Here is a 25668-nt window from a genome sequence, read left to right as displayed (position 1 = left end):
GGGAGAACTTCAAGGCATCTCTGAACTAATTTGTTTTAAATTAAACTTTGTTTAACAGCATTTTCTAGTGCAGTCCACTTAATAAACAAATGCAGCTGACACAGCTAGGATGGAAATATATTTGTCATTGTGTGGTGCAAGACTTCCCTGCCCTGTGAGAAGGAGCCTTACCAAGAACTGCTCCGATAACATCTGACCAGAGGAGTCAGAGAGGATGAGTGTGAAGGCCAAGCCTTGCTTGCATCAAAATCCCAGTGGGTTTTGCTGGAGGAGCTGCCATCACATCCAGCCTGGAAGGCAAATCCCAGCTCTCTCCCTGGCTGCCCCGTGCACACAGGGCTGCTTTGTTCCTTCCCTCTGCTCCCTGCCCACCCAGCCCTCTCCTCTTCTCCTCACCAACACATTCATCAGAGCCTCGTGGCTGAGGCCTTTGTTCTGTGCCTGCACAGGAAGGCCTGGGCTCATGGTTCACATTCCTGCTGCCAGCATGGGATGATCTTTATTGACAAACCCATTATTGATCCAGCTCCCTCCAGGAGGACTTTCACCTGCTCCAGCTCTGGCCACGCTGTGGATTTGCAGGTGATGTTTGGATACAAACACAGATAGGCTCACAATCAAACCCTTCAGGGATGTGCCCTGTTCCAGTTAATATTAAACACCTCTGGAGATATCTCTGCATTTCTCCAGGCTGGGAGGAACCTGCTGCATTCTTCTCATAGCTTCTTTGCAGGTACTGAAATAAAATCCCTGACCTGGATCCCTGAACAAAGCCCCTCTTATTCAGCCAGGTCAGGGGGAGCATCAGATTTCTGATCCTCTCCATCCCAAATTTTTCTTGGATGGAGATGTGGGGTTTGACCCCATCACAGGGGATGAAAAACCCATCCCAGCCTCAGCTCAGCCTGCCTGAGATGGAGCGTGTGTGCACAAACACTGCTGAAATTAAACTCCCAGAGTTCAAAACCTCACTGTCTGAAAAATGTTATGTGAATCCATTTCCCTCTATTTCTAATAAAACAATTTGAAAAAAAGAAAAAAAAAACCAGCACATTTTCTTCCTGTTACAATATAATGTTGTTCTACATTATGCTGTTCCAGCAGTTTATATAAATTTCTACAAATTTAATCTGTACATTGCTTTTTGATGGGTGAAGCACAGCACCTGTATTCCTTTCTCCCTACTTTCTCCAAATGAATCCAAACCACCTCCCAAGCCAGGCCTGGATCACTCTGAAGATGTCAAGGCCCACACAAAGATCCTTCATCCAGCCAGGTTTGGGAAAGCCCCCAAAATGCTCATTTGGGCCCATTTCAGTTCACTCCTGGATCCCAGGCTAGGGATGTGCTGCCATCCAGGAGCTTTCACAGCCCAGAACCTGTTGGGCTCGTCTTGCTCCCAGATTCCTGCTCAACCTGCCAGGAGGAGACGTTTCAGCCAGGCAGCCTCCTCAGCTGCATGGACAGAGCAGAGCAACACTTCCAGCCTTTCCTCCCGGGCCAGACCTGCCCTGGCTTCTGCTGGATTCACCTTGAGCTTCCTCTCCTCTTCCTGGCCTTGGAGGCTCCTCCCTGCTCCAAACCTCTGGAGTTCCTGATGCTGCAAATGCACCTCTTCATCCTCCTGCTGCCAACCCAGCCCAGAATTTGCATTTCCCACCCAAAACCTCAGCTGGGGCCAAGGTCCACCCCAGAAATGTCCTCGTTTTTCGCCACCATGAAGGGACCAGCACCAACGCGCCCATTTCCAGCAGCACAGCAGAGGCAGAGCCAGGGAATCTCCCCTCCTGGTTTGTGGGACAGGCCAGAGAGGCCTCAAGATGTTGCTGTGACCCTGAGGTGACGTCTGGGGTGGAAAGGTCACAGCCAAGCCGCTTGCAGTGTTTCCCCTCCAAGCCCAGCAGCCACCAGCAAGCTGTGCTGGGCGCTGGGGCTGTAATGAGGAGAGCAAATATTATCCTCCATAGGTGCCACCAGCTGCTGCTGCTTTGAAATGCTGGGAGAAAAGCCTCCTTAAATAGTTGGGATTCCTCCCACCAGCACAGGGATGAGAGGAATAATATTTGGGAGAGGAACACACCCCGAATGACAGCGTCTGGGTGAGGGTGGGAAGCAGAGAGCAGCCGGCATCTCCCGGCCACAGATGGTTCCCATCAAGAGGAATTTTTTCTTGTTAATCCCAAAACAAGCTTGAGATGTATTTTTATTTCAGTGTTAAGAGGAGAGAAAAAGAAAGTCTGACATGACCTCCTGTTTTTCTGGCCTCACTCCCTGCTCAGCCTCTGCTCTGAGCAAGCACAGAATATTTAGCTCATGTTAAAGGCAGGGACTCTGAGAACAGAAAATCCTGGGGTGTTCTTCCAGCTCTTCTTCACCTGGGAATTTATCCCATTCAAGGTGGAAATGGAGGTAAAAATCTAAAGCCTGGGTGTGTATTTGAAGTATCCAGTGGTGTTCTCCGGGGGTTCATCAAGGCACAGAGGACAACAAGGTGCCTGTGGGTGTCAGCAAGGGTGTCCATTCTTTCTTTTAAATCTTAAACCTGCTTTGAGCACCAGGGGTGAACTCCTGAGCCAATCCACTCCCAGAGCCATCACAAGAGCTCAGGAGCATCTCTAGCTCAAAAAAGCCCAAAAAACAGTGATAAAAATTGCAATCAGTGGGAGGACTGGGAATTCATTCTACTCAAAAGACATCCCAAAAGCTCTGCTTTGAGAACTTGCCTGGCATTCCTCCATGGCCTCCCTGGCGTGTTGGGTGCCCTGGTACCACAAACTTGCTCTGAAGGAGCTGCCCAGAGGAACCCCTTGGCATGTCCCAGGAAGTTTCCAAGGACAGCCATGGGTTGGGGATGTGGCACCCCTCCCAAATAACCAGGTGTGGGCCATCTGAAAGGATTCACATGGAAGCAGGAAACAACTTTTCCTCATGGAGTGACACTTCTGGTCCATGGTGGTGGCCCAAGCAACCCTACAAGGTGGTGATCTCTCAATGGGACTTTTCTTTCAGACAGAACTTCCTGGGATATTTACACCCCCAGATGAGACTGGGCATCCCCCCCTCCTCTCTGGCAACTCCCTGGAGTGACTCAGGATGTGCAAACACTGACTCATCCCAACCTCCCAGGAGCACTGAGCTTCCCACACGCTCCAAGACAGGGTGGTGGGAGAAGGGAAAGGCTCCATGGGGCTCCCCTGTGCCCCGAGGGAGGGCTGCAGATCCATCTGCAAGGTGAGGCACTCAGGGCAGGCTGGGGCAGCCAAGGACACTGTGCACAGGGGTGTACAGAGATAAGGGCATCCTGGTGTGGGAGCTGCTGCCCAGTGTGGAAAAAATGGAGTGGGAGCTGTCCTCTAGGACGTGCTCTTCTGGCTCAGGATTGGTTTAGGAAGGAGGATTTGAAGAGCTGAGGAAGAGGAGCAGGAAATCCAGGGTTGGTGTCTGGGCAGCTGCGAAGGGTGGTGGCACTTGCGAAGTCAGCTTGGCTGCACAAATCCTGGATTTCATCAGGATGTGATTATTCCACACAAGGGTAAAAATATGTGATTCCTGCAGCAAACAGCACCACTGAAAAAGCTGCCAAGCTCTCCAGTCTGTGACCACCCACTGCAAATCCTGCTGGAAAACTGTGGAGGAACCTGGATCTGCTCGCCAGGGATGAGGTGGATGGTTCTCCTGGAGATCTGAAATTTAAATGGACATTCAGATGCATAATTTGCCATCCTAAAAAAGCTCTTTCCTCACGCCATTGCACATTGTGGGGACAGAGCTCCCTGACCAGTTTTGTATGTGAGCCAGAGCACATTTGGCATTTCTCCTCTTTCAGCCCTGGGAAATGGTCAAGTCCAGCTCCTGTCCTTGCACAGACACCCCAAATCCCAGCCTGGGCATCCCTGGGAGCTCCTGGAGCTTTGTGAGGCTGTGCCCATTCCCTGGGGAGCCTGGGCAGTGCCCAGCACCTCTGGGGGAAGAACCTTTCCCTAAATCCAACCTAAACCAGCCCTGGCACAGCTCCAGGGTCCTGTCCGACACCAGGGTCCTTTCCCTGCTGTTCCAAGGGGGCAGGATGGAGCTGGACACATCTCCAGGTGACTCCTGCGGAAGTGAGGGATCCTGAGTGTTCCCCCTTCACAGCAAAGCAGAAGGGATGTGAGATGTGACATCCCTGCCCATCGCTGGCCATCAAAGATTACAGCCCAGCCAGGCCACCAGGATTGTAGGAGTCAATCCCATTTAAGCCCTTCTATTTAAAGAAATAAACTACCCAGGGAAAAAGCAGCCTAAGATTAGAAACACACAGGATTTCCTCAAATTCCAGCCATCAGCCCCAGATTCAGCCTGAAGGGGTGGTTTGTTATTCTCCCAGAGCATGAATCCTGCACCCAGCAAAGTTAAGTTTGGATTATGCTGCAGCTCCATCACAGACCCAAAAGGACACTCAAAGCTGGTTTAGTGCTGCTCTTTCTCTGCCTAAACCATCTCCAGTATTCCTGGATTTAAAATATTTTTTTAGGCTTTTTTGCACAAGCAGGGGATGTTTCATGCAAATTCCACATCCTCAGGAGGATGCTCCTGTGCAGGAGAATCTTTCAGAAAATTTAATGCTAAGCAGGGTGGGAAGCAGAAATAAATGTTTCTTCTTTTTCTTGTTTTGGGTAGGAAAAGAACTCAGAGACCACCCATTCCATGGGCAGCAGGGACACCTTCCATTGTCCCAGGCTGCTCCCAGCCCTGTCCAGCCTGGCCTTGGGCATTTCCAGGGATCCAGGGGCAGCCACAGCTTCTCTTGGCAACCTGTGCCAGGGCCTCACCTCCCTCACAGGGAGGAAGTTCTACCAATATCTAATCTAAAATCTCTCCCCTCATTTTAAAATGACACAAAGGATGTGGGTAACCCAGACAAAGTCACCCTATGCTTTGTGCCTCACCAGCCAGGAACTGAGAAGTCATTTGGGATTTGATCCCTGGCTCTGCTGCTTCTCCCTAAACTGGGTGAAACTCCAGCCTAACTTATCTTAAAGCAGGAAAATATAAAGGCTGTCCCTAAATGGATCCCAAAGGAATGAGGGATTCCTTCTGCCCCAGCACTGCAGCAGGATGGGAGCAGTTGCTTTTTCCAGGCATAGCACAAGGGGGTGACTCATTCCTGGCAGGAATTTCCCTCTCACCCATCCCCTCCTGCCCCTCTCTCTGCCTGGAGATTTCCCCCCACAGCAACAAGGGGTGAGGGCAGCTTAAGATCAGCCAAGAAGCAGAGATCCTCCCTGAATCCCCTGAGTTCAGCTGGGGACGTGTCCAAGAGGTGCCCACTCCCTCCCAGCTGTGTGTTTTGGGAAGGAGGGAAGGGGAATTCTGAATACTGGGCAGAGCTGCCCCAGCACGAGGGTAGGGAGACTGGGCATCAAAAGAGAGACATCTCATGTGCCAATTGTCCCTGTGGTGGCCTTGAGGTGCAGCCAAGGCTGGGCAGGGCACGTGAGGGAGCTCAGGAAACCTCAGCTCAGCTGCATGTGCACAAACAGGTCCAGCAGGAGCCATCCAGGATGACCACGCAGCCAGGCAGCCCATGATTCACGGGATAACCATCTGCTGAAGCTGCAATCACTCATTTTCCACCTCCACTTCTCCTCCAGGCCAAGTGGCAAAGCCACAGGGGCAGAAGGTGCCTCTTGCCATGGCCACCAAGCAGGAGCTGCCAGGGCTGGTGACACGAGACCTTAACTCAGGATTCACACAACACCAATGGCTCCAGCCCTGTGGGATTCACACAACACCAATGGCTCCAGCCCTGTGGGATTCAGTAGGGCCAGGGTAGCCTCGGGGCACACATCAGTTTCTCAAGGTACAGAACCTGGAATGAGATCTTGGAAAGCTGGAGATGGAAGGAAGAGTCCAGAGGAGGACCTGTTTTTCAGGAAAATAACAGAGAATCACAAACTGGTTGGGTTAAAGGAACCTTAAAGCTTATCCAGTTTTCATGGGCAGGGACGCCTTCCACCTTCGTCCCAGGTTGCTCCAAACCATGTCCAGCCTGGATTTGGACACTTCCAGGGATCCAGGGGCAGCCACAGCTTCTCTGGGGACCATGTGCCAGGGCCCCACCACTGTTAGCCAAGAATTCCTTCTAAATATCCCACCCTCTTTTGGTTCATAACCTCATCCTACAATTGTTCCAGGGATCCAGGGGCAGCCACAGCTTCTCTGGGCACCCTGTGCCAGGGCCCCACCACTGTCACAGCCAAGAATTCCTTCTAAATATCCCATCTAAATCCACCCTCTTTTGGTTCACAAACTCATCCTACATCCTTACCCTGACAGATGCAGCAGCTCAGGATACAGGAAGGGCAGAGATGTGTCCCCCTCTCCAGGGGTGCTTTTCCTTCACCAGTTATCCCAAACACACCACATCTCCCTTTTTTTCCCCCACTCCGGGCAGCCACAGCTTGGACATCAGTGGAAAATGATTCCTTGAGTGAGTGTGGCTGGATCAGCTGACTGGGCTGGCTGCAGCAATCTCGTGGTCACAGAGCTCTAAATGTGCAGCAGTGCCTGCCTAAGCCTTTCCGTTTATAGGACAGAGAGGGGAGCTGGGAGTGTGGAAATAAATCCTTTGGAAGCAGAAGGGGTTTGGAGACAGAACAGGACTCCCCAGGGGAAACACATGGGGGTGCAGAGAGGGTGGGCAGCAAGCACAGATCAGGCATGGGATGGAGCTGATGGAGCATCACCAACTCTGTGCTTCTGATGAGCCGAGGTCAGGGAAGGGCACAGAGCTCTGGGAACTGGGATGAGAGTGCTGGGGCTGGGTCCTGCCTGCCAGCCTGGGCTGGGGAGGCAGTGCTGGAGTGCTCACAGGAGAGTGAAACCCCCTGCCTGCCTCCCTCCTGCAGCCTGGCTCATCTCTCTGACCCCTGGCCTCCCCACAGGAGCAGAACTCCGGCTCTAGAATCAATCCCAGCTGACTCCCTGCTCTTCCCTGGGCGAGCTGCCATGCCATGATAAAGCAGCTCCTCCCTCCAAGGCAAGCCCCTGAGCTGCAGCTCCTTGGGAAGGCAGCCTGGTGATGGACTGTGTCAGGGAGTAACAAATGCCTTTAATTCCCCCTTCAGGCAGCAGCTCCCTGCGGGAGGCAGCGTGTCCTGAAGGAAGGCAAGAGGGAGGCATCTGGAGCTGTGTGCACAGGGTAAATCACCCCAGCCAGGCTCCAAGAACCCTGACAGGCTCTAATTTCTCTCTCCTGGATAGATACAGCGTAAAACTTGCTGCTTCACTTGGTTATCCCAATGCAAGGGGCTCTAAGCAATCCCTGAGTTACCCTGCAGAGATTTTCCTCGCTGCTGGCAATTGCAAATTCAGGAGAGGAGGGGATGTGAGCAGGAACTGCTGCTGAGGTTTCATCTCAAATATCCATCCCCTGAGCATGAATGTTTCGTGTCAGTCCTGTAGGGGTTTTCCAGGTGGATCAGTGGGGTTTGCTGGCATTGGCACCAGCACCACTGGGGCTGTCAGCTCTGATCATGCACAGCTCAGGGCTCACTGATGACCCAGAACAGGCTTGGGCTCCATCCAGCTCAGATCCAGCTAATTGAAGGAAATAAAACAATTCCCTACAAGCCAAACCCCCTTTCCTGGGTGCTGTTTACTGGGAGGCTGCAGTTCTGGACCAGAGCTGAGTGGGAGACCTGAAGGATATCACTGCAAACCCCCCTGGGAGCTCCAGCCTTGTGTCCTGTAGGAAGCCAGCCCTTGCCATTCCCTGCTAAAGGGATTGCCTGCTGCTTGTGCATCCTGGCACATCCCTGGGGACACATGGACATGCCCCTGAAACAGAGAAGCTATGGCTGCCCCTGGCAGTGTCCAAGGACAGGCTGGACAGGGCTTGCAGCAGCCTGGGACAGTGGAAGGTGTCCCTGCCCATGGCAGACACCATGGATGATCTTCAAGGTCCCTTCCCACCCAAACCATTCTGTCCCATTATGATTGTGTGATTTTATATGAGAGCTGCTCTGAGTCACTCCCATCCCCACAGTCTTTCTGCCAAGATTCTCCTGCAGATATTTGTCTCTCTCTTTCTGTCCCTGGAGAGAGACAAGGAAAGATTCCTGGCATGGGAAAGAGAAAGCCAGTTCACATAATCCTCATGGCAATTGGGATTTGGGCAGCCTGGGGAACCCTCTTCAGGAGAAGAGGATCCTGCAGGTTCCTCAAAGAGAAGGAGAAGGACTCCCTCTCTCTGCTCCCAGGCAGAATAGCATCTTTGAAACTGAAACCTGGAAATAAACAAGGAATTTCCTGACATGCTGCTCGGGCACCCATGCCATGCTCCCACAATTTGGGGTTATCTATACAATCATCTTATTTCTAGTGACAAATGTAATAAATAACAGTTGAAATTATATTTGGCAGAGTCCAAAATATGTTAAGTTTCCCTTCCAGGCCAGGCTGGATAGGGCTTGGAGCAACTTGGGATAGTGGAATGTGTCCCTGTCCAAAGCAGGGGTTGGCACTGGGTGATCTTTAAGGTCCTTTCCAACCCAAAACAATAAAAAACAACAAAACAAAAATGCCAGGGGCTTCTACATCCATCCTTCCTTCCTTTTTCCCTCCTGACGGGCAGGTTGGACGGGGCTTGGAGCAACCTGGGATAGTGGAAGGTGTCCCTGCCCATGGCAGGGGGTGGCACTGGGTGATCTTTAAGGTCCTTTCCAACCCAAAATGAGAAAAAACAACGAAGCAAAAATGCCAAGGGCTTCTACATCCATCTTTGCTTCCCTTTTTCCCTCCTGACCTGCTAGCCTCACTCCTCTTGGCTCTGCTTTTCTCCTTGCAGCAGGGAGGACTGGCCTGGAAGAGCATGATTCCCAGTGCAAGGGGAAGGGGAGACACCTCTCCCTGGCAGAGGGGGCTCCCAGGACGCACTGCTGGGGCACATCCCGAGGCTGTGCGCTGGAGACCGAGCCTTTCCTGCTCCTCCTCCCGGGATTGGGGGCTGGGGAAGGCTGGAGCCAGCCCGGGATGGTGCCGGAGCTGGGCAGCGGGGGGAGCAGCGAGACCGGGACACGGGGACATGGAGCGGGAGGGTGGAATGTCCCTGCCCGCCTGGGGAGAGATTCCCTGGATTCCCTGGGGCTCGGGGGGTGGTTTGGGTTTGGGGATGCACGGAGGGGATGTCGTGGAGCTGGGTGGGATCCTGGCTGGGCAGTGCTCCCTGGGGAACCCCCAAAAGGGGAGCAGGGCCAGGGGCAGGGGCAGTCCCTGCAGGGGAAGCTGTGCCCAGGGCTGGTGTGGGTGGGAGCAGGGTCTAAACGGGTCCTGCAGTGCCCTGACTGGATCTGTGTGCCCCCAGCTCTCTGTAGCTCCTGAATCCCAGCCAGCCTCTCTCTGTCTCCACTATTTTTAAATCCATCTATTTCCGCTGGTCTCTGCTTTGGTGCAGCCTTTTCCACACTGACACTTCTGCAGCCCAGAAATCCCAAATATTCTCATTCTCCCAAGTGTTTAAGCACCAGCTGCACTGGGGACCAGGGGAGCTCAGGGACAGCAGTGCAGGGGCTGTGCTGTTTATTGTGGGTTCGTGGCACTTTCTGAAGCATGGGAAACTCATGGCCACAGCCACACAGAGCCAGAAGTGAATTCCCAGTGCAGGATCCAGGGCGTGGGACTGGAGCTGGGACCGGAGACAGAAACCCTGGTGGCAGTCAAGGCTGGAGGAGGTTTTTCACCCTGATCCCACCCTCAAGGACAGTGGTCCTGCTACCCCAGCATGGCACCAAGGCACACAATGATCTGTTTAGCTGAAGCCAGAGCACTGGGATTTTCCAGCCAATGGGACAACACAGGTGATGAGGCCCTGAAGGACCCCTGGAGTGCACAGTGCCATGAGCCCAGGGCTTCTCATGCCCACAAGGATTTGTCTGCACTGACTCTACACCAGCCCTGTGGTGCCCAAGATTCCTGCAGGGCTTTCTGGGTGTCTCCCCACCCTGCCCCACTTCATACCTGCTTCCACAGGGTGACCATGCACCTTCCTGCAAATGCCAGGGAAGTCAGGAAAGCTCCAGGCAGTGATGAGTTGCTGGATTCATGGCATGTAGTGAATCAGAGACAGAGCCCAGGGTGGATTCATTGTGCATCCCACATTGATGAACTTGCCTCCAGCAGATCTAATTATTCTACTAACTGAAATTAGGGAGAAAATCATAGTTAAATTGTTAATTCATCAAGACAAGTGCCATCACAGTCACTGAAGATATTTCTGGATTTGGGGAGGTGAATTTGGAAAATGAAGACCACAATGAACAAATTGCAGTTTCTCCATTATTTTGCATGTACAGCACACAGCTTTGTTATTGGAAACTACAATAATCAGAACTGGGAATTCCATATCCAACAGAAATCCTTGGAAGTTCAGGATTTGAGTGTTTCCCTCCCACTGTGCATCCTGAAATGTTCAAAACTCAGGAGCTGCCTTAAGTTCTTTGCTGCTGCTTCTCTGTGTTCAGGCAGCAAAGGAGCTTGAAATAATTCCCAACTGGATGGGGCTAAGCCAGATCCAGGCAGGAGAGGAGGAGGGCAGCTCTAAGAGGCTTTGATTCACACATGTCTTTATAACCACAGCGTCCCCTGGGTCCCAAACCAGGAGTGATCCCTGGGGATTCAGGTCTTGACGTCAAAGCCAACAGAGTCCAGAAGTGCAAATGATTTCAAAGACTGAATCCAAGCTGTTTGTGCACGGCTGGGAAACATCCAGCACCTTCCTGAAGGGAATCAGGAGTGAAACAACGACCCTCATTCATCTAAACCTCCCACCCCACCTCTCCCAAGCACCTCTGCCCCAGGCTGAACAAGAGACCTTCTGTACAAAGCCAAATTCAGCAGCTCTGATGCCTCCTCCAGTGTTGGGAACAGCCTGTCAGATCCAGGGACATGGAGGAGATGTTCAGTGTGCTGAGTGCTGGGCCAGGAGCTTGGAGTGTGCAGAGAGAGGCAGCTCCTGCACCTTTTCCCACTGTGGGAAGCACAGTTTGGGCATCCACACTGGGGAAAGGCATCAGTCATGGTCCCACAGGCTACAAAAACACAAAGCAGAGCCTGTTCCTGCCTGGGGTTTACAGCACAGTAACCAGGAGCAGGGAGAGAAGACAAGGATACAGAGGCTGCTCTGTAAATCCAGGCGATCCTTGGCCATGAGATCCATCTCTGCTGGATGAGATTGGAGCTGGGATAATCCCACACAGAGCAGCTCCACATCCTGGGGTCCCAGCCCTCGGCAGAGTGTCTGTGCAGGGAGGGAGAAGATGCCTCTGGGACTCCCTATCAAGTCCTCAGCATCCTTGTGGAGAAGGAAAGCAGCACACACCAGCCTGGCTCTGACTGTGCCCCAAACTCGCCTTCCATGCCTCAGTCTCCCCAGATTTTACAGAGGATAATCAGCCTTGCCCAATTTTATAAAATCCTGGGACATCTGCAGATGCAGCTCTGATGTGATGAGTCAGATCTGCCTTGTGTGACTCAGCTGGCAGATCCCATCCAACAGCCACGGAGCTTCCCTTGCTCCAGGATTCATACCTTGTGTTCTTACTACCAAGGACATGACTGTTCCCAAAACTAAACATGCCCAAGAGTTTCTAAATGCATTTGGGAAGACCAGGAAAAAGCCCTTCTAGCTTCATTCTGAAACAGAGAAAAGTTCACTGGACCATCCACAAGTTTCCTCCCTGCAAATTACAAAAGACGGAAAACAGAGAGCGTGTTTTGTTTCTAAAATTAACATCCCTAAGGCAGGAATGTGGCTCTGCAACACCAGGAGCTGTGGCAGGACAGGGATGTGACCCTGGAAAAGTCTTTAATGTGCAGATACAGCCCAGTGGCAGCTGGAATAAAGTGTGAGTGGCTCCTTCTGAAGCTCCCAGGAGCAGGCGTCGCTCTGCAAGAATGCAGCGGGGTTGCATCATGTGGGATCCTTGAATCTTCCAGAAATCTGCCACTTCTTCCCTGCCAGATTTTCATGGGCAATCTATAAAGTAGCTGGGAAAAACACACTGCAATTTTCTGCTGGCATATTTGAAGCAGGCAGCAATATTCAGGCTAAGTGGGGTTTCATCACACAGGGAAGATGTCACTTTTTTCCTAAAGGTCCCTGGCCTTGGAGATACATCCTGGAATACATCCTGGCCTCTTGCAGACATATCCTAAATTTCCATGTTATGGGTTAAGTCCCCTGACCCAATCTGGACCTATAGCAAGGGACATCTGCCTTCCAAGTGGGTGCATTTTGTCATCCCAAGCAAAGCTGCAGTAGCTCAGATCTGGACACAAACTGGTTTGGTCCCATCAGATCAGCATACCATCCCCAGGGTTGGGGCAACCATGGCCCAGGAAAAGTGGGGAAGGATGAAACCCCTTTTCCTGTTTGGTTTTACACTAAAGCAGAGATTTTAGATTAGATATTGGGAAGGAACTGTTCCCTGGGAGGGTGGGCAGGCCCTAGCACAGGGTGCCCAGAGAAGCTGTGGCTGCTCCTGGATCCCTGAAGTGTCCAAGGTCAGGATGGACCTTGGAGCAAACTGGGACAATGGAAAGTGTCCCTGCCCATGGCAGGGGTGGCACTGGATGTGCTTTAATAGTACATCCAACCCAAACCAGCCTGAGATCCTGTGATTCCTGCTGTATCTCTCTGGGCAGCTTTTCTGCTGCCTCTGCAAGAGCAGAATAGGCAAAGAGGCTGCCAAGGCCCCTCCTATGCATCCCTTTGCTTACACATCCCCAGCACTTGGCTGAGGAGGAGGAGTGCACACGCTGTTTGTTCCTGCTGGACCACTGCCCAGTGCTGAGCCCAGCGTGTCCTTCCTGGGATTCATCCCTCCCCTCCTCCTTTCCTGCCTTCCAACTGCTGCACCAACCCCCCAAAGTCCCCAGGGCAGCAAACCCAGCAGCCCCAGCCCTGTCCTGCACCAAGCCCCCTCCTTCCTCTGCCATCAACAGCGGCAGTTTTAGCACTTGGCTTGTTGGGAACCTGATTTCCAGCACAGAAAAGACTTTTAGGGACAGCAGTAGGACTGGGCAGTTGTGTGACACACTTGCACACACAGCACAGGCTGAGCCCACCCCGCCTCCAGCCCTGAGCAGTGCTGTGCTGGAAGCAGAAGATTGGCTGCTGAGGATCCCTCTCCAGGCCAGGCTCGGGTTTAGGGGCGTTTCTGTTCCCTCAGCTGGCTCCAGAATGAACGGTTTCCTTTTATATCCCAGTTTCCTGAGGGGGGAGCGTGTGGGGCTGAGCCTCCTCTCAGCTTCCACCAAATGGGAAGGGCAGGCAGAGCTCAGACCTTTCACATTCCCATATGCTCCTGGAAAATGCCAGGAAGAGAAAAGGGGAGCTCAATGCAGCTTTTAACAAGAGAGGTGCCCCACCACAGTTCCACTCTGTGCAGAGCAGATCGACCACCTGGGCATTCTCTGCTTGTGTTTTCTAATAAAGGGTGAAAACCTGGAACTGGACATTCCTTGCTGCCTTTTTCCAGTGAATAAACTGATGTTGCAGCATCCCAAAGCCCTGGTGCTCTCACATCCTGTCCTTGAAATGGCCCCTGTGCCCGTGGGGCTGATGTGGCTGACAAACCAAGCACCTGCTTTTCCTTTTGGCTGCTTTTTGGGAGGATCCAGCCAGCCCCAGTCACTGTGAGGCAGAAGGGAGAGGGTAAGGAGTGCACATCACCAGTGCCCACCTTAGAACCACAGAGTTCAAGGTTGGAAAAGTCATCTAGGACCACTGAGTCCAAACATTAGCCTGGAAAGAGCATCCTGGAGTCCTCTTGGCTTGCCACGACCCCAAACCAGTGCTCCTGGATCAGTGTAGGAACAGCTCAGGACCCCACAGCCCCGTGGCTCCTCCCAAGGGATTGCAAATCCCTGCAGCCACATCCACAAAGATTCCATTCCTCCTGCCATAGCCCAGCTCCCAGGAAGGTGTGGGATGCAGGGGCTTGCAATCCAACCTGCCACCACCAGTGCTGGCCCTCTGCTGGGGCCACACAGATCTCATTCTTTCCACCCAAAAGCACCAGAGGAATTCCACCCCCCTGCCTCGCTGTGCTGGCAGGAAACCCTGTGGATTTTGAACTTTTCTCTGGGAGTACTAAACAGGGATTACAAACTGGGATCAAGGGAATCTCTCAGCACTGTGCCCTGTGGGAAAGCTGCAGCTGCAGCCCCTGTAGCCTGTCCTCCCTTGTTTGTGCACTGTGACATACCTGGATGATACCATGGATGGGGAATTTCCTCCATGGCAATCAGATCTTTTCCTCTTCCTTTTCCTCCTCCAGCACACCTGCTGAGGAAGCAAAAGGAGATCAGTGCTTTGCAGAGGATCCACAAATTTGCCCCTTTAGGACATGCAAACCCAGTGAGCTCCCTGGAAGCCTGGAGCTGGCACAGCAGGCTGGCACAGGAGTTTGGCTCTCACTGCTGCACTCCAGACAGGCCAGGGCACGGATCCACGGGGTGCAGCCTTTCTGCTCCACTGCCATCCTTTGTGTGCTGTCTGCTCACACAAAGCTGGGCCCTCCCAGCTCCAGCCAGGCCAGAGCTGGGCATGGCTGAGAGCCAGACAGGGGGAGAAGGGCTGGGATGCCACTCCAGTGCAGGGCACTGCTGCCACGGTGCCTGGGGCTGCACGAGTGAGCTCACAGTGCCAAAGGAGAGTGTGCAGGGAGGAAACTGAAGTGCTGAGGCCAAACTTATCATTGAGCTGAGCCAGGAAGAAGAATTCCCCCAAAATCTTTGCATGTGAGGACCTGAAGGAGCAGGCAAGCCCTGACTAGCTCTAGAGCAAGAGAGGGATCCAGGGAGAGCTCAGAGCCCCTTCCACTGCCTAAAAGGGGCTCCTGAAAGAGGGGGTGATTCTTCTTTTATAACGCCAGAAAGTAACATGACAAGGTGGAATGGCATCCCACTGCCAGAGGGCAGGGTTACAGGGGATATTGGGAAGGAATTGTTCCCTGTGTGAGTGGTAACACCCTGGCTCAGGGAGCCCAGAGAAGCTGTGGCTGCCCCTGGATCCATGGAAATGCCAAAAGCCAGGCTGGACGGGGCTTGGAGCAAGGTGGGACAGTGGAAGGTGTCCCTGCCCATGGGGTGATTTTAAGGCTCCTCAGTGCTGGCTCCTAGCATCCCTGCCCTCCTCAGCCATAATCCTGGAAAGCAGAGATCCTGCACCAGCACTGCCTCACAGCAGCACAGATGACAGGCTGTCTCCAGCACAGGAAAACAGGATGAGTCTCCTGGGTCACTGTGAAAGTGCAAAGCTGCTGGAGTTTATATTTAAAAAGTCCAGTCCAAAGAACACACAGTGTCTGCTTTCGTAGAAATGAACCACTCCTTCAAAAGATAATCAAGTGAATTAGTAACACTGCTTGAAACAAGAAGCCAAACAACCAGGGCAGCACCAATCTGGATGTTTCATGGCTGGGCATGGATTGTTTCCCACAGAACTGGACTCCTGGTACCGTTGGATTCCACACCCATTTCCAAGCACTGCAACAACAGCCTGGAAATCTCCCTCTGCTTTGTCTTGGGGGCTGTAGGATCACACCCAGGTCACAAAAACTCTGGGTGGATTTTAATTTAAGGCTCAGTGCATCTGCACTGCCCTAAACCCACAAAGCCAACCCATGCTGGAAATAACTCCAGACAAAAGAATCTCGAGTTCTGGCCTGCGCAAGTGCGGTTTGGAGGGGAGGAGCTGGCCTGGAGGAGGGGATGTGTCCCTCTGGCAGCTGGAACCACTTATTACATGAGCAGAGGAGAGGAAGACGGCAACTCCCAGTTTGGCTCCCCCTTCCCAGTCCCCATCCCACCGCTGGAGGAGCTCCTACGTGGCACTGTGGGGGCTGGGAGCGCCTGTGCACAGCCTGATGTGCTTGGAAATCACTGCAGGGCAGCAGCAATCCTCCCCAGCAGCGCAGATCAGCCTGATTTGCAGAACTCTGACCCTGGACAAAACTGTTCACAGTCAGGATGAAGCTGTTTGCTGATATTTTGGTAGAATTGACTCATTTGCTGCATATTCACATCCTACGGGGGTTTTTTGTGGCTCTCACCAGGTTGAGTTGGAGGACAGCAGGAACAGGTTGAAATATACACTTAAAAATCAGGAAAAATCTGAAATATCTTTATGCTGGGTTCCCAGCCCTCAAACACAACTATTTGCATTCCACTCCAAATTCATGTTATTGAGGCAAAGCCATTTCAAAGGACCAAAGCACAGAGCCCCCAGCGTGTCAAAGGACTTTGGTGCTGGGAGGCGGTGAAAGAAATCAAGATTAAAAGTTTAAGAGTTTATTTTAAATTTCACTCGGAAGGTGAAAAAATCTTACATGGGAAGTAATTGCAGAGCAGGGTTTGAAGGTGGAGCAATTCAGAATTTGGCAGAGAAAAGGAGCTGATGGAAGCTGGTGGAAGTTTAAAGGAGCTTTTCTCATTTCTCAGCTGGCACATGCTGCTGCTATAGACCAGTAACATTTACCTTGGTATTGACGGTTTGATATCAGCAAATTCATTTCTAATAAAGTCAAAATTGTGCTATAAAAACTCTGGGGGTCCATTGTTGATCATTTATGCAGAGATAAAGTAAAACTAACTGCACCAAAAGACAGTATTGTACCAAAATCTGTTGTCTAAGGTATTCCAAAGCTCTTTTTCCCACTGAATCCCTCCCTGAAGGGACCAGATTTCTAAACATCACTGTGCACCAGGTTTGTTGCAGCTGATGGAGACTATTTTTTTACAGGGAGGTCTCAAAAATCTCCCCTTGTTCAGGATGAGATGTATTTACTCACATGGCACCATCTGAACAGATCAGATGGAAGAAAAATGTCACTTTTTGAAGCTACCTTCTAGAATAGGTGGGCTATGAAGGGAAATGGAATGGTGCTTCCAAACCAAGATGCTTCCAAGACAACAAGCAGAATATTCAAAGCCAGAAGGAAAAATCAGATGCTGTTTGCTACTACAGCAACAGGAGGCTGAGATCTGCTGAGACTCCCGTCTTCAGAGAGAAGCAGAAAAGCTTGGCAGAGCCAAAATTAGGGGGAAAAATGAAATTACAGTGTGATTAAAAGGGAGACATAGACATCAATTAAAGAACACAAGGATGCAGCATCCTTCTGCTGATGTAACCATCCACGAGGGGGGTGGTACCTCAAATATCTCTCCATCCCAGGCTGCCATGAAAACAATCCTGTGCTGTCCTAAAACATGAGAGGGTTGGATCTGAGCTTCAGCACTTGTGACTCAGCAGAAACCTCTGCATGGCACAGTTTCTCTGGGCACCCTGTGCCAGGGCCTGCCCACCCTTCCAGCCAGGAGTCCTTCCCAATCTCCCATCCATCCCTGCCCTCTGGCAGTGGAAGCCATTCCCTGTGTCCCGTCCCTCCATGCCTTGTCCCCAGTCCCTCTCCAGCTCTCCCGGAGCCCCTTTAGACATTGGAAGGGCTCTGAGCTCTCCCTGGAGCCTTCTCTTCTCTCTTGGAGGTCACATTTCAGAGTCACATTTCAGATTCACGTTTCAGGATGGGGCAGGTGTCAAACATTGGCTGCCTGTGACTGCTCCAGTCGTGGCTGAAGCCCTTTGCACCACCCCTGACACTTCATATGGAGGGTGACAGCCCAGAAACAAACCAATCAATATATCACTACCTGCCTTTGGTGCCAACAACCATCCAGCTGCAGATGCCAGGGGCAGGGAGAGGATGGAAATAAGACGGACCAGAGCCCTGTTAGAAGGCAAAAGCACAGTTTGGGCAGGGAATAGTTCCCTGCTGGAGGCCTGGCCGGGCTCGGGCAGGGGACAGGCAGGGCAGGAGGAGGGAAGGCGCATCCCCCATCCATCCCGACCCCCCTTCTGCAGCGCGGGGCCGGCATTCCCTGCCATTGGCGGCGGGCCGGGAGAGAGCCGGGACGGATCCTCCCCTTCCTCTCCCTCCCAAGCATTTTTGAGAGGGTTTTCCCAAGTTTCCAGAAGTTTCTCCCCGGCCCCTTATATACCCCCTCCGCGGGACCGGGAGGTGCACAGGGAGCCGAGCAAAGCCGTGTCCCGACCCCGCAGGTAAGGGGGGCACCCGGGGGACCCCGGGCCGGCAGGGGGGAGACTGAGCTCACATTGCAGCAGGGCCAGGGGGGATTTTGGGGTCCTGGTTGGCAAAAAAAAATAAATCGGGGGCAGGGTTATGGTATGGGAGAAGGGGGTGCGGGGGGGAAGGCTGCAGTGGGGTGGGTGGAAGTGGGGTTTAGGGGTACGGACTGTGCCACGAGCTGGCTCTGCTGTTTTGAGGAAAAACATTAAAAAATCCCCCAATCGCCTCCAGTTTGCAAGAGGTGGTCACAGTGAAGCTGCAGGAAAAGCTTTCAGAGAACGAGGAAGAAGGAAAGGGGGATAAGGGAAGCTTTGGCTTGGTGTGGGTGAAATCCTGCAGCCTGGGAGCCTGCAGGACCCTGGGCACCATCCCAGCACAGCAAGGAGAGCTCTCCCTGCAGCCTCCGGCCACAGCACGGCCCGACCCTCCTGCTGCTGCCTTAACCGAGTGTCACATCCCGCTGGGGACACGGAAATGGCCTTCTGCCTGCTGTCCTCTGCCCTGCTCCTGGGAGAAATCACATCCCGCCAGGAAAGAGGGTCCCGGCAGCCGCGGGGAGGGCTGAGGAATGCCACGCTGGCACTGGGCGTCCCCTCGCCCTGGGAGCACAGGAGAGGATCTTGCTGGCTGTGCATTCCCCACATTCCCTCCATTTTCACCACGGGCTCTGAATTCACCCATAATCGCTGCCGTAATCCAAGAAAGGGCAAAATTTCTCCCATCTCGGGCTGTGTGACTCAGCAGAGCCCAAATCTGTCACCCTGCCCTGAAGCAATGAACTTTTTTCAAGCTGAGGATGAAGCAGTGCAGGCCACCCCCTGCTCGCAAGAGAACTACTCCATGTATCTGTTTTCTTTCAGAAAGAAAAAGGCAAACGTTGACCTCACTATGAAACAGTTTCAAGGTATCCTTAGAAATAAACGGGAAATAGAAAACCAGAAGGAGCCTCCCCACATTTCCACTGTTTGTCACCCTAGCTGCACTTTAAGAGTGTCGAGGGCAGTTTTGAGCCTGTTGCACAAGTCTTTGCTCTTGAGGCAGCTGGGATGGCTCTTCCCTTTAACAGAAAGGATTTTAGGTTGCAATTCCCACTCTGGCAAAGGGTCCCTGGTGGAACTGCGCACTCTCCTCGCCCGGGGCTACGTGCTGCGTGTTTCCTTCCATGTGTAATCCCAGCGGGCCCTTCGCTTCCTGCTCGGAATGCTTTAACCCTGCTGCAGCCTTCCCTGCCTCCCATGCCAGGGACAGCCCCTGAGGCCGGGCAGGAGCAGGGTGGGAGGAGAGGACCGAAAAGAACAGGTCTGCAGTGTAGTGAAGCAGTTCTTGTGGAGGAGAAAGTCCCCAAAAGCTGGAGGGGGAATTTAGGGCCTGAGGAGCTGCCTGCAGGAAGGTTTGCTGAGTGAGGGCAGGAGGGAGGGGAGCTTGGGGCCAGTTATGAGCCCCAAAGGGCTTCCAGGCACTTAGGACTGCTCAGTCTGTACATGGACCCGAGCTGGGGGCTCAGAGCCCTTGCTGGGGTGGGCTCACCTGCGTTGGGAGGAGATCCACCCACCTCGGGCACAAACTGAAGGCTCTGCTGGGGAAAATGAGGCTCCCACACCTCCCTCTGCCCCTGTACCTCCCGGCAGGGCTGGACAGGAGAACCAAAGCAGAACAGAGCTGATCAGAAGTGCAGGATCTTCTCCAGGGCCGCCTCCAGCTCTGCTTGGTGGAAGCTCACGTGCTCCATCTAGTGCCAAGGAATCCGAGGGTTTGGGGCCCAGGCCGGGGTCCCCAGAGAGGACGGTCCCTGCCATGCAGTGCCTGCAACAGCCCTTGGATCAAGGGGCAGCACAAAATGCTTTCAGCTTTCCCTGATCAGGGCAGAGGTTTCTTCTGCTCTGGGGACAGAATCATGGAATGGCTGGGTTGGGAGGGACCTTACAGACTACCTTTTTCCCCACCTGCCATGGGCAGCAGGGACACCTTCCCCTATCCCAGGCTGCTCCAAGCTCTATCCCACCTGGCCTTGGACACTTCCAGGGATCCAGGGGCAACCACAGCTCTGGGCACCCTGTGCCAGGGCCTGCCCACCCTCACAGGGAAGAATTCCTTACTAATGTCCAATTTAAACCTGCCTTCTTTCACTTTAAAGCCATTCTCCCTATCACATGAGAAATACCTGTTGCTTCCATTGCCTGACCCTTCCTTAAACCATTCACTGTACATTAATACTGGAATATAGGGAAACTGCTTAGGAAGGAAGCTTTCATTCCAAATGCACACCTCTGCCTGCCAGGGTGCAGCCTGCACTCCTGAAGATTATTTGCTGCTCAGGGTGGACTTGGGATGGCTGCACCCCAATGAAGTGTTGGGGCAATGTCACTGTCACTGCAGCAAGGAGTGGGTTTCTCCGGAGAGTCCCTGGGATGTCTGGATGCTCCAGGAAGGCTCTGGCTCATGCTGATGGTGAACCTTCTTGCCCAGCAGGTCCTGGGAGGTGCTGGGTGCTGCTGAAGCCATGTGGATTATGGTGGGGCTGGCCCTCCTGGGCCTCGCTGCGGCCGTGCCCTCGGAGGACAGGAAGCTGAGCGACAAGGCCACCACGCTGGCCGAGCGCAGCACCACGCTGGCCTTCAACCTCTACCACGCCATGGCCAAAGACAAGGACATGGAGAACATCCTGCTGTCCCCCGTGGTTGTGGCCTCGTCCCTGGGGCTCGTGTCGCTCGGGGGCAAGGCCACGACGGCGTCGCAGGCCAAGGCGGTGCTGAGCGCCGACAAGCTGAACGACGAGTACGTGCACAGCGGGCTGGCCGAGCTCCTCAGCGAGGTCAGCAACAGCACCGCCCGCAACGTCACCTGGAAGATCGGCAGCCGCCTCTACGGGCCCGCCTCCATCACCTTCACCGAGGACTTCGTCAAGAACAGCAAGAAGCACTACAACTACGAGCACTCCAAGATCAACTTCCGAGACAAGAGGAGCGCCCTCAAGTCCATCAATGAGTGGGCAGCACAGACCACGGATGGGAAACTCCCAGAGGTCACCAAAGATGTGGAGAAAACTGATGGGGCCCTCATTGTCAACGCCATGTTCTTCAAGCGTAAGTTCTACCTTCAGTTCTTGGAACATGTGACCCAAAATATGCCCTGAGCCAACACACAGAATCATGGAATGGTTTGGGTTGGGAGAGGCCTTAAAGATCATCCACCAGCCCCAAGGGAAGGTGGATGAATCCTAGGGCCACTGGAGGCAGCTCTTTGTCAGTGGCTGGGAACTGTGCATGGACTTACCGCCCATTCCCTTTTCTTACAAGCTGTGTTTCTCTCTCTCCTGTAGCTCACTGGGATGAGAAGTTCCACCATAAGATGGTGGACAACCGTGGCTTCATGGTGACCCGTTCCTACACCGTGGGCGTGCCCATGATGCACCGCACAGGTGAGTGGGAAAACCCCTGCCCCACACCAAGACCAGCTGGAGGTAGGATCACTGTTCTCCCTTACCCAGATTTCCACCAGCTGCTTCCAAGATTGTTTTGCCTCATGAGAGAGAACAAAGTAGAGGAGTGTTTGTTTTGCTGATTCAGTCTCCCTGTAAGCAGAGAGAATCCATGTTTACTATGAGCTCCTTGGCTGTTGGGAACAAATCCTGGCTCATTACACAAATGAGAGCCACAGCCAACTCCAGTAATGCTGGGCCACTTCCCAAAAGTGTGTCTCTTCCTTTCCTGGTCAGGGAAAGTCCAGACTGAATTAACTTTGCCTCTGGTCCACACCTCACTGTTCCCTGCTTCTGGTTTCAAGGTCTCTACAATTACTACGATGATGAGGCAGAGAAGCTCCAGGTGGTAGAGATGCCACTGGCTCACAAGCTCTCCAGCATGATCTTCATCATGCCAAACCACGTGGAGCCTCTGGAGAGAGTGGAGAAACTGCTGAACAAGGAGCAGCTCAAGACGTGGACTAGCAAGATGAAGAAGAGATCAGTGGCCATCTCGCTGCCAAAAGTCGTGCTGGAAGTCAGCCATGACCTTCAGGTAAGGAGGTCCTTAAATAGTTGGGCCTTGCGGTTCTTTGGGATGGGAGGAAAGACAGTGGGATATTGGGTTATGCACGCCTGCTGCCCCTCTTCCCTCCTGCACTGTGTCATCTCTGGGAGGGTCACTGACCTCTTGTCTCCTCCTAGAAACACCTGGGTGGTCTGGGCCTGACAGAAGCCATTGACAAAACCAAGGCTGACTTGTCCAAGATCTCCGGCAAGAAAGACCTTTACCTGTCCAACGTGTTCCATGCCGCGGCTCTGGAATGGGACACGGAGGGGAACCCCTACGACGCTGACATCTACGGCCGAGAGGAGATGAGGAACCCCAAACTCTTCTACGCTGACCACCCCTTCATCTTCATGATCAAGGACACTAAAACCAACTCCATCCTCTTCATTGGCAGGCTCGTGAGGCCCAAAGGCGACAAGATGCGCGACGAGTTGTAGTTGGGTTTGTTTTGGTTGGGTTTCTTTTTCCCAGAGCTTTGGTTTGTGTGTGTTTTTAGGGGGGCATTTTGACAAATGGGAAACACTATTTTGTATCCTTCTCGAACCATGGGTGCTATTCAGACCAGGGTGCATTGTGAGGAGAAACCAGCGTACACTTTACCTCACCCCAAACTCCAGATTGCACAAACCCACCTCCAGAGAGGAGCAGGGGAGCCTGGCACCAGAGGGTCATCGGGAGTCAGCTGAGGTGGCCACCTTGAAGCCGAGCTCCTCCCTGCACTGGTTAAGCCTCCTGCTCAGCTCTTTGCTGCTCCAACAGCCCTGCCAAGGCACCACCCTCCCATCCCAAACGCTTCCATCCCACTCCACGCTTAGCGCTCCTGCTTTTCCCCTGCTTGGGTGTCCTGTGGCACCACTGCTGCTTCCACTTCTCTCTTCTCTCTCCAGGGGTGTGTAACAGAGCTCCAAGGGCCAGCTGTGCAGTCCAGCCCCTGCAGGCCCTGGAGCAGAGCAGGAGGCAGCACGGGAGTATGGAGATTGTATGGAGTTGTGTCCTTCTGTCCTGCCTAACCCTGCGCTCTGCGCTTGATGCTTCAACCACAAGAGCTCCTTAAGGAGAGAATCAAAGCCAAGAGCAACTTGGATCAACACTTCATGGAGAACTAAGGGGCTTTGGGATGTCAGGGAGAGCTCAAAGCACAGCTTGGGTTTCTAGAAAGAGTAACCAGAGGTTCCTTAACACTCCACCCCTTGGGATCACTGAGGGGCCAACAGCTGTAATTGAACAGGCAGTTGTACCAGGCAGAGAACTCACTTCTCTTGGAAGTGCTCTGCATCAGCCTGTAGGGCTGGCAAAGACTCCATTCCCACTGCCAGGGCTCTCCCGGTTTGGGCCAGAGCTGGTTCCAATCAGCTCCCTGTGGAGCTGACCCAAGGCACTCCTGGCTGGCTTCTCACAGGGAAGTGGGATCAGGTTCACCTCCACTTTCTTGCTTAATTAAACACAAAGCTTTAAAGCTGCCATTACCTGACTTCCTAATTATGCTCTGCTGAAGCTCCATGGTACTTTAGCTCCCTGTCAGCTGACCTGGATAAGGGGACCCTGAAAAACAAAGGTATTTATAGTTATATTTATGTCTGATAATTAGCAGGTTTCACAGCCTGATCCAGGCTATTCCCAACTTCTCTTCAAGGGATATCATCAGGTCAGCACTATTTATAGGAGCTGATGTTATCCCAGGAGCATTGCAGCACTTGCCGCGCACTGAGAGACACCACAAGGCAAACAGTGAGATTATGGAAATGAGGAAAATCCACGCATCCCAATGGAATTGCCAGTTCCCTGAAACCAGCATGGAGCACCTACATGGCTTTGCTTTATGTCCCTGCCAATTTTCCCTGCTGCCATAGAAGCCCTATACTGCATATTCCCGGGTGCTGGGAGGCAGGAGGCAATGCCAGGTTGTCCCCATACGTGGGACACTTCCCGGTGATGCAGCGCACTGAACCCACACACAGAACGTTCTGGAGGCTGGGCTGGGGGGTGGAAAGGGCAAGAACACACTGTGGGATTTTGTGAATAATTTGCATCATGTGGATGCAGGTGTCTGATGGCTTTTATTGTCTGTTCTTGTACCACACGGTGACAATTGTGTAATTTTGCAATAAAACTTTTTCAATGAATCCCTGGTAGCTGGAATCCCTTGTAGAGCAAAATAAACTTAGGGAGGTTCCTTGCAATCCTTAAATCCAAAACACCATAAAGTGGTGGACAAAAATTACTCAATGCACAAGGTGAATTCCTATAGCACATCAGTCATGAGAAAGGAATGCTCTTAGCAGCTTTTCCCTTCACTGTTTTCTCCTGAAAGTGCAAATATCCAACACCTTAAATGCTCCACAGGTAAATGACCAATGCCCTGTCCTGCTGGGCCATTTAGCAGAATAAAAACTGAGCTGTCAGCCACAGGGACCAGCCTTCCTGACCCTCCAAACCAAAGCTCCTCCAGCTGGGATCTACTCCGGGGAAACGGAGGAAAAACTGCAGGCTAAAGATACCTTTCCCAAGCGGAAAATCCAGCACTGGCAGACCCTGCTAATCCATGTTCTCCAATTGCTGGGATGGGATGAGCCTTCTGCCACTCACAAGCAAAACTAAAGGCACAAACACGTTCCCTTTTCCCTGGGCAAGCACACAGAGCCCTGTGCAGCTCCTCCCACACTGGAAAAGCACCACGTGCTTCCTAATTTTCACTAAATTGGAATGACTGAAGCCACCTCCAGCACCAACCACAGCAGGATCACATCACCCTGGAATAGCAATATTGAAACTAAGGTAAAAGCTTTCCAGAGTTCCTGAGTTCATCCCATCCCCAGCTCATCTTCCAAGGCTTTTGTCCAAGGGAAGCACCCAAAAGACACAGGGAACTGAATGAGCTCCCTCTTTTGGAGCTTCTTTAAACAGCTCAGGGTGGTGGCAACTCCAGCCAAGACACGTGGACAAGGTGTTCAGCTCACATTTGGAGCCACAGCTGCTCTGGGCACCCTGTGCCAGGGCCTCCTCACTCACACAGAGAGGAATTCCATCCAAATATCCCATTTGTCCCTGTCCTCTGGCAGTGGGAGCCATTCCCTGTGTCCTGTCCCTCCATCCCCTGTCCCCAGTCCCTCTCCAGCTCTCCTGGAGCCCCGTCAGGCCCTGCAAGGGCTCTGAGCTCTCCCTGGAGCCTTCTCTTCATTACTTGCACAGCTCTTGACTCTAGCAGTGATCAGCACTGTGAGAATTAACAGGGTAATGGACAAGGCTGGAGAGCTTTTAATCAGTTAGAAGTGGAACAATCTCCCAGAAATCCAGCCCTCCCTGGGAGGCAGCAGGAGAGATTTCTAACCATCACCATTTACCACACAGTGTGTTAAGAATTTAGAGACAACATACAAAACCAGGTGTGACTTTTATTGCTTCAGATCTTCCACTTTCACACATTTCCTGCTCCTACAATCTGGCAGAGCTGCGTTGTCATCTTTTATATTTTCAGATTATTTCCACATTCAAATCCATATTAAAAA

At 52.7% G+C, this 25668-nt stretch overlaps 1 protein-coding gene and 1 long non-coding RNA gene across 11 annotated transcripts; one reads left to right on the top strand and one right to left on the bottom strand.

Annotated features, from left to right (window-relative positions):
* Positions 1-979: 979 nt before the first annotated feature.
* On the bottom strand, positions 980-20573 carry LOC120496487. 9 transcript variants are annotated; one of them, XR_005626312.1, is made up of 5 exons: positions 19684-20573; positions 17695-17771; positions 14250-14329; positions 10000-10179; positions 980-3683 (listed from the first exon to the last, which is right to left on the bottom strand). It is a non-coding gene; the product is annotated as an uncharacterized LOC120496487 (long non-coding RNA). The 9 variants fall into 9 exon arrangements; XR_005626309.1 differs by having other exon boundaries at positions 14250-14326; XR_005626314.1 differs by having other exon boundaries at positions 19750-20573.
* On the top strand, positions 17900-24285 carry SERPINH1 (serpin family H member 1). 2 transcript variants are annotated; one of them, XM_039696974.1, is made up of 5 exons: positions 17900-18103; positions 20598-21214; positions 21451-21549; positions 21915-22147; positions 22297-24285. In XM_039696974.1, exons 2-5 carry the CDS (start codon positions 20632-20634, stop codon positions 22597-22599), a joined length of 1218 nt encoding a protein of 405 aa, XP_039552908.1. In that variant the 5' UTR covers positions 17900-18103; positions 20598-20631; the 3' UTR covers positions 22600-24285. The 2 variants fall into 2 exon arrangements, with proteins under 2 accessions (XP_039552908.1, XP_039552907.1); XM_039696973.1 differs by having other exon boundaries at positions 17905-18103; positions 20601-21214.
* Positions 24286-25668: the final 1383 nt, after the last annotated feature.

Source organism: Passer montanus, unplaced genomic scaffold, assembly GCF_014805655.1.
Source record: "Passer montanus isolate IOZ18808 unplaced genomic scaffold, ASM1480565v1 scaffold116, whole genome shotgun sequence".
Lineage (NCBI taxonomy): Eukaryota > Metazoa > Chordata > Aves > Passeriformes > Passeridae > Passer > Passer montanus.
This window is presented reverse-complemented; position numbering and strand designations above follow the sequence as displayed.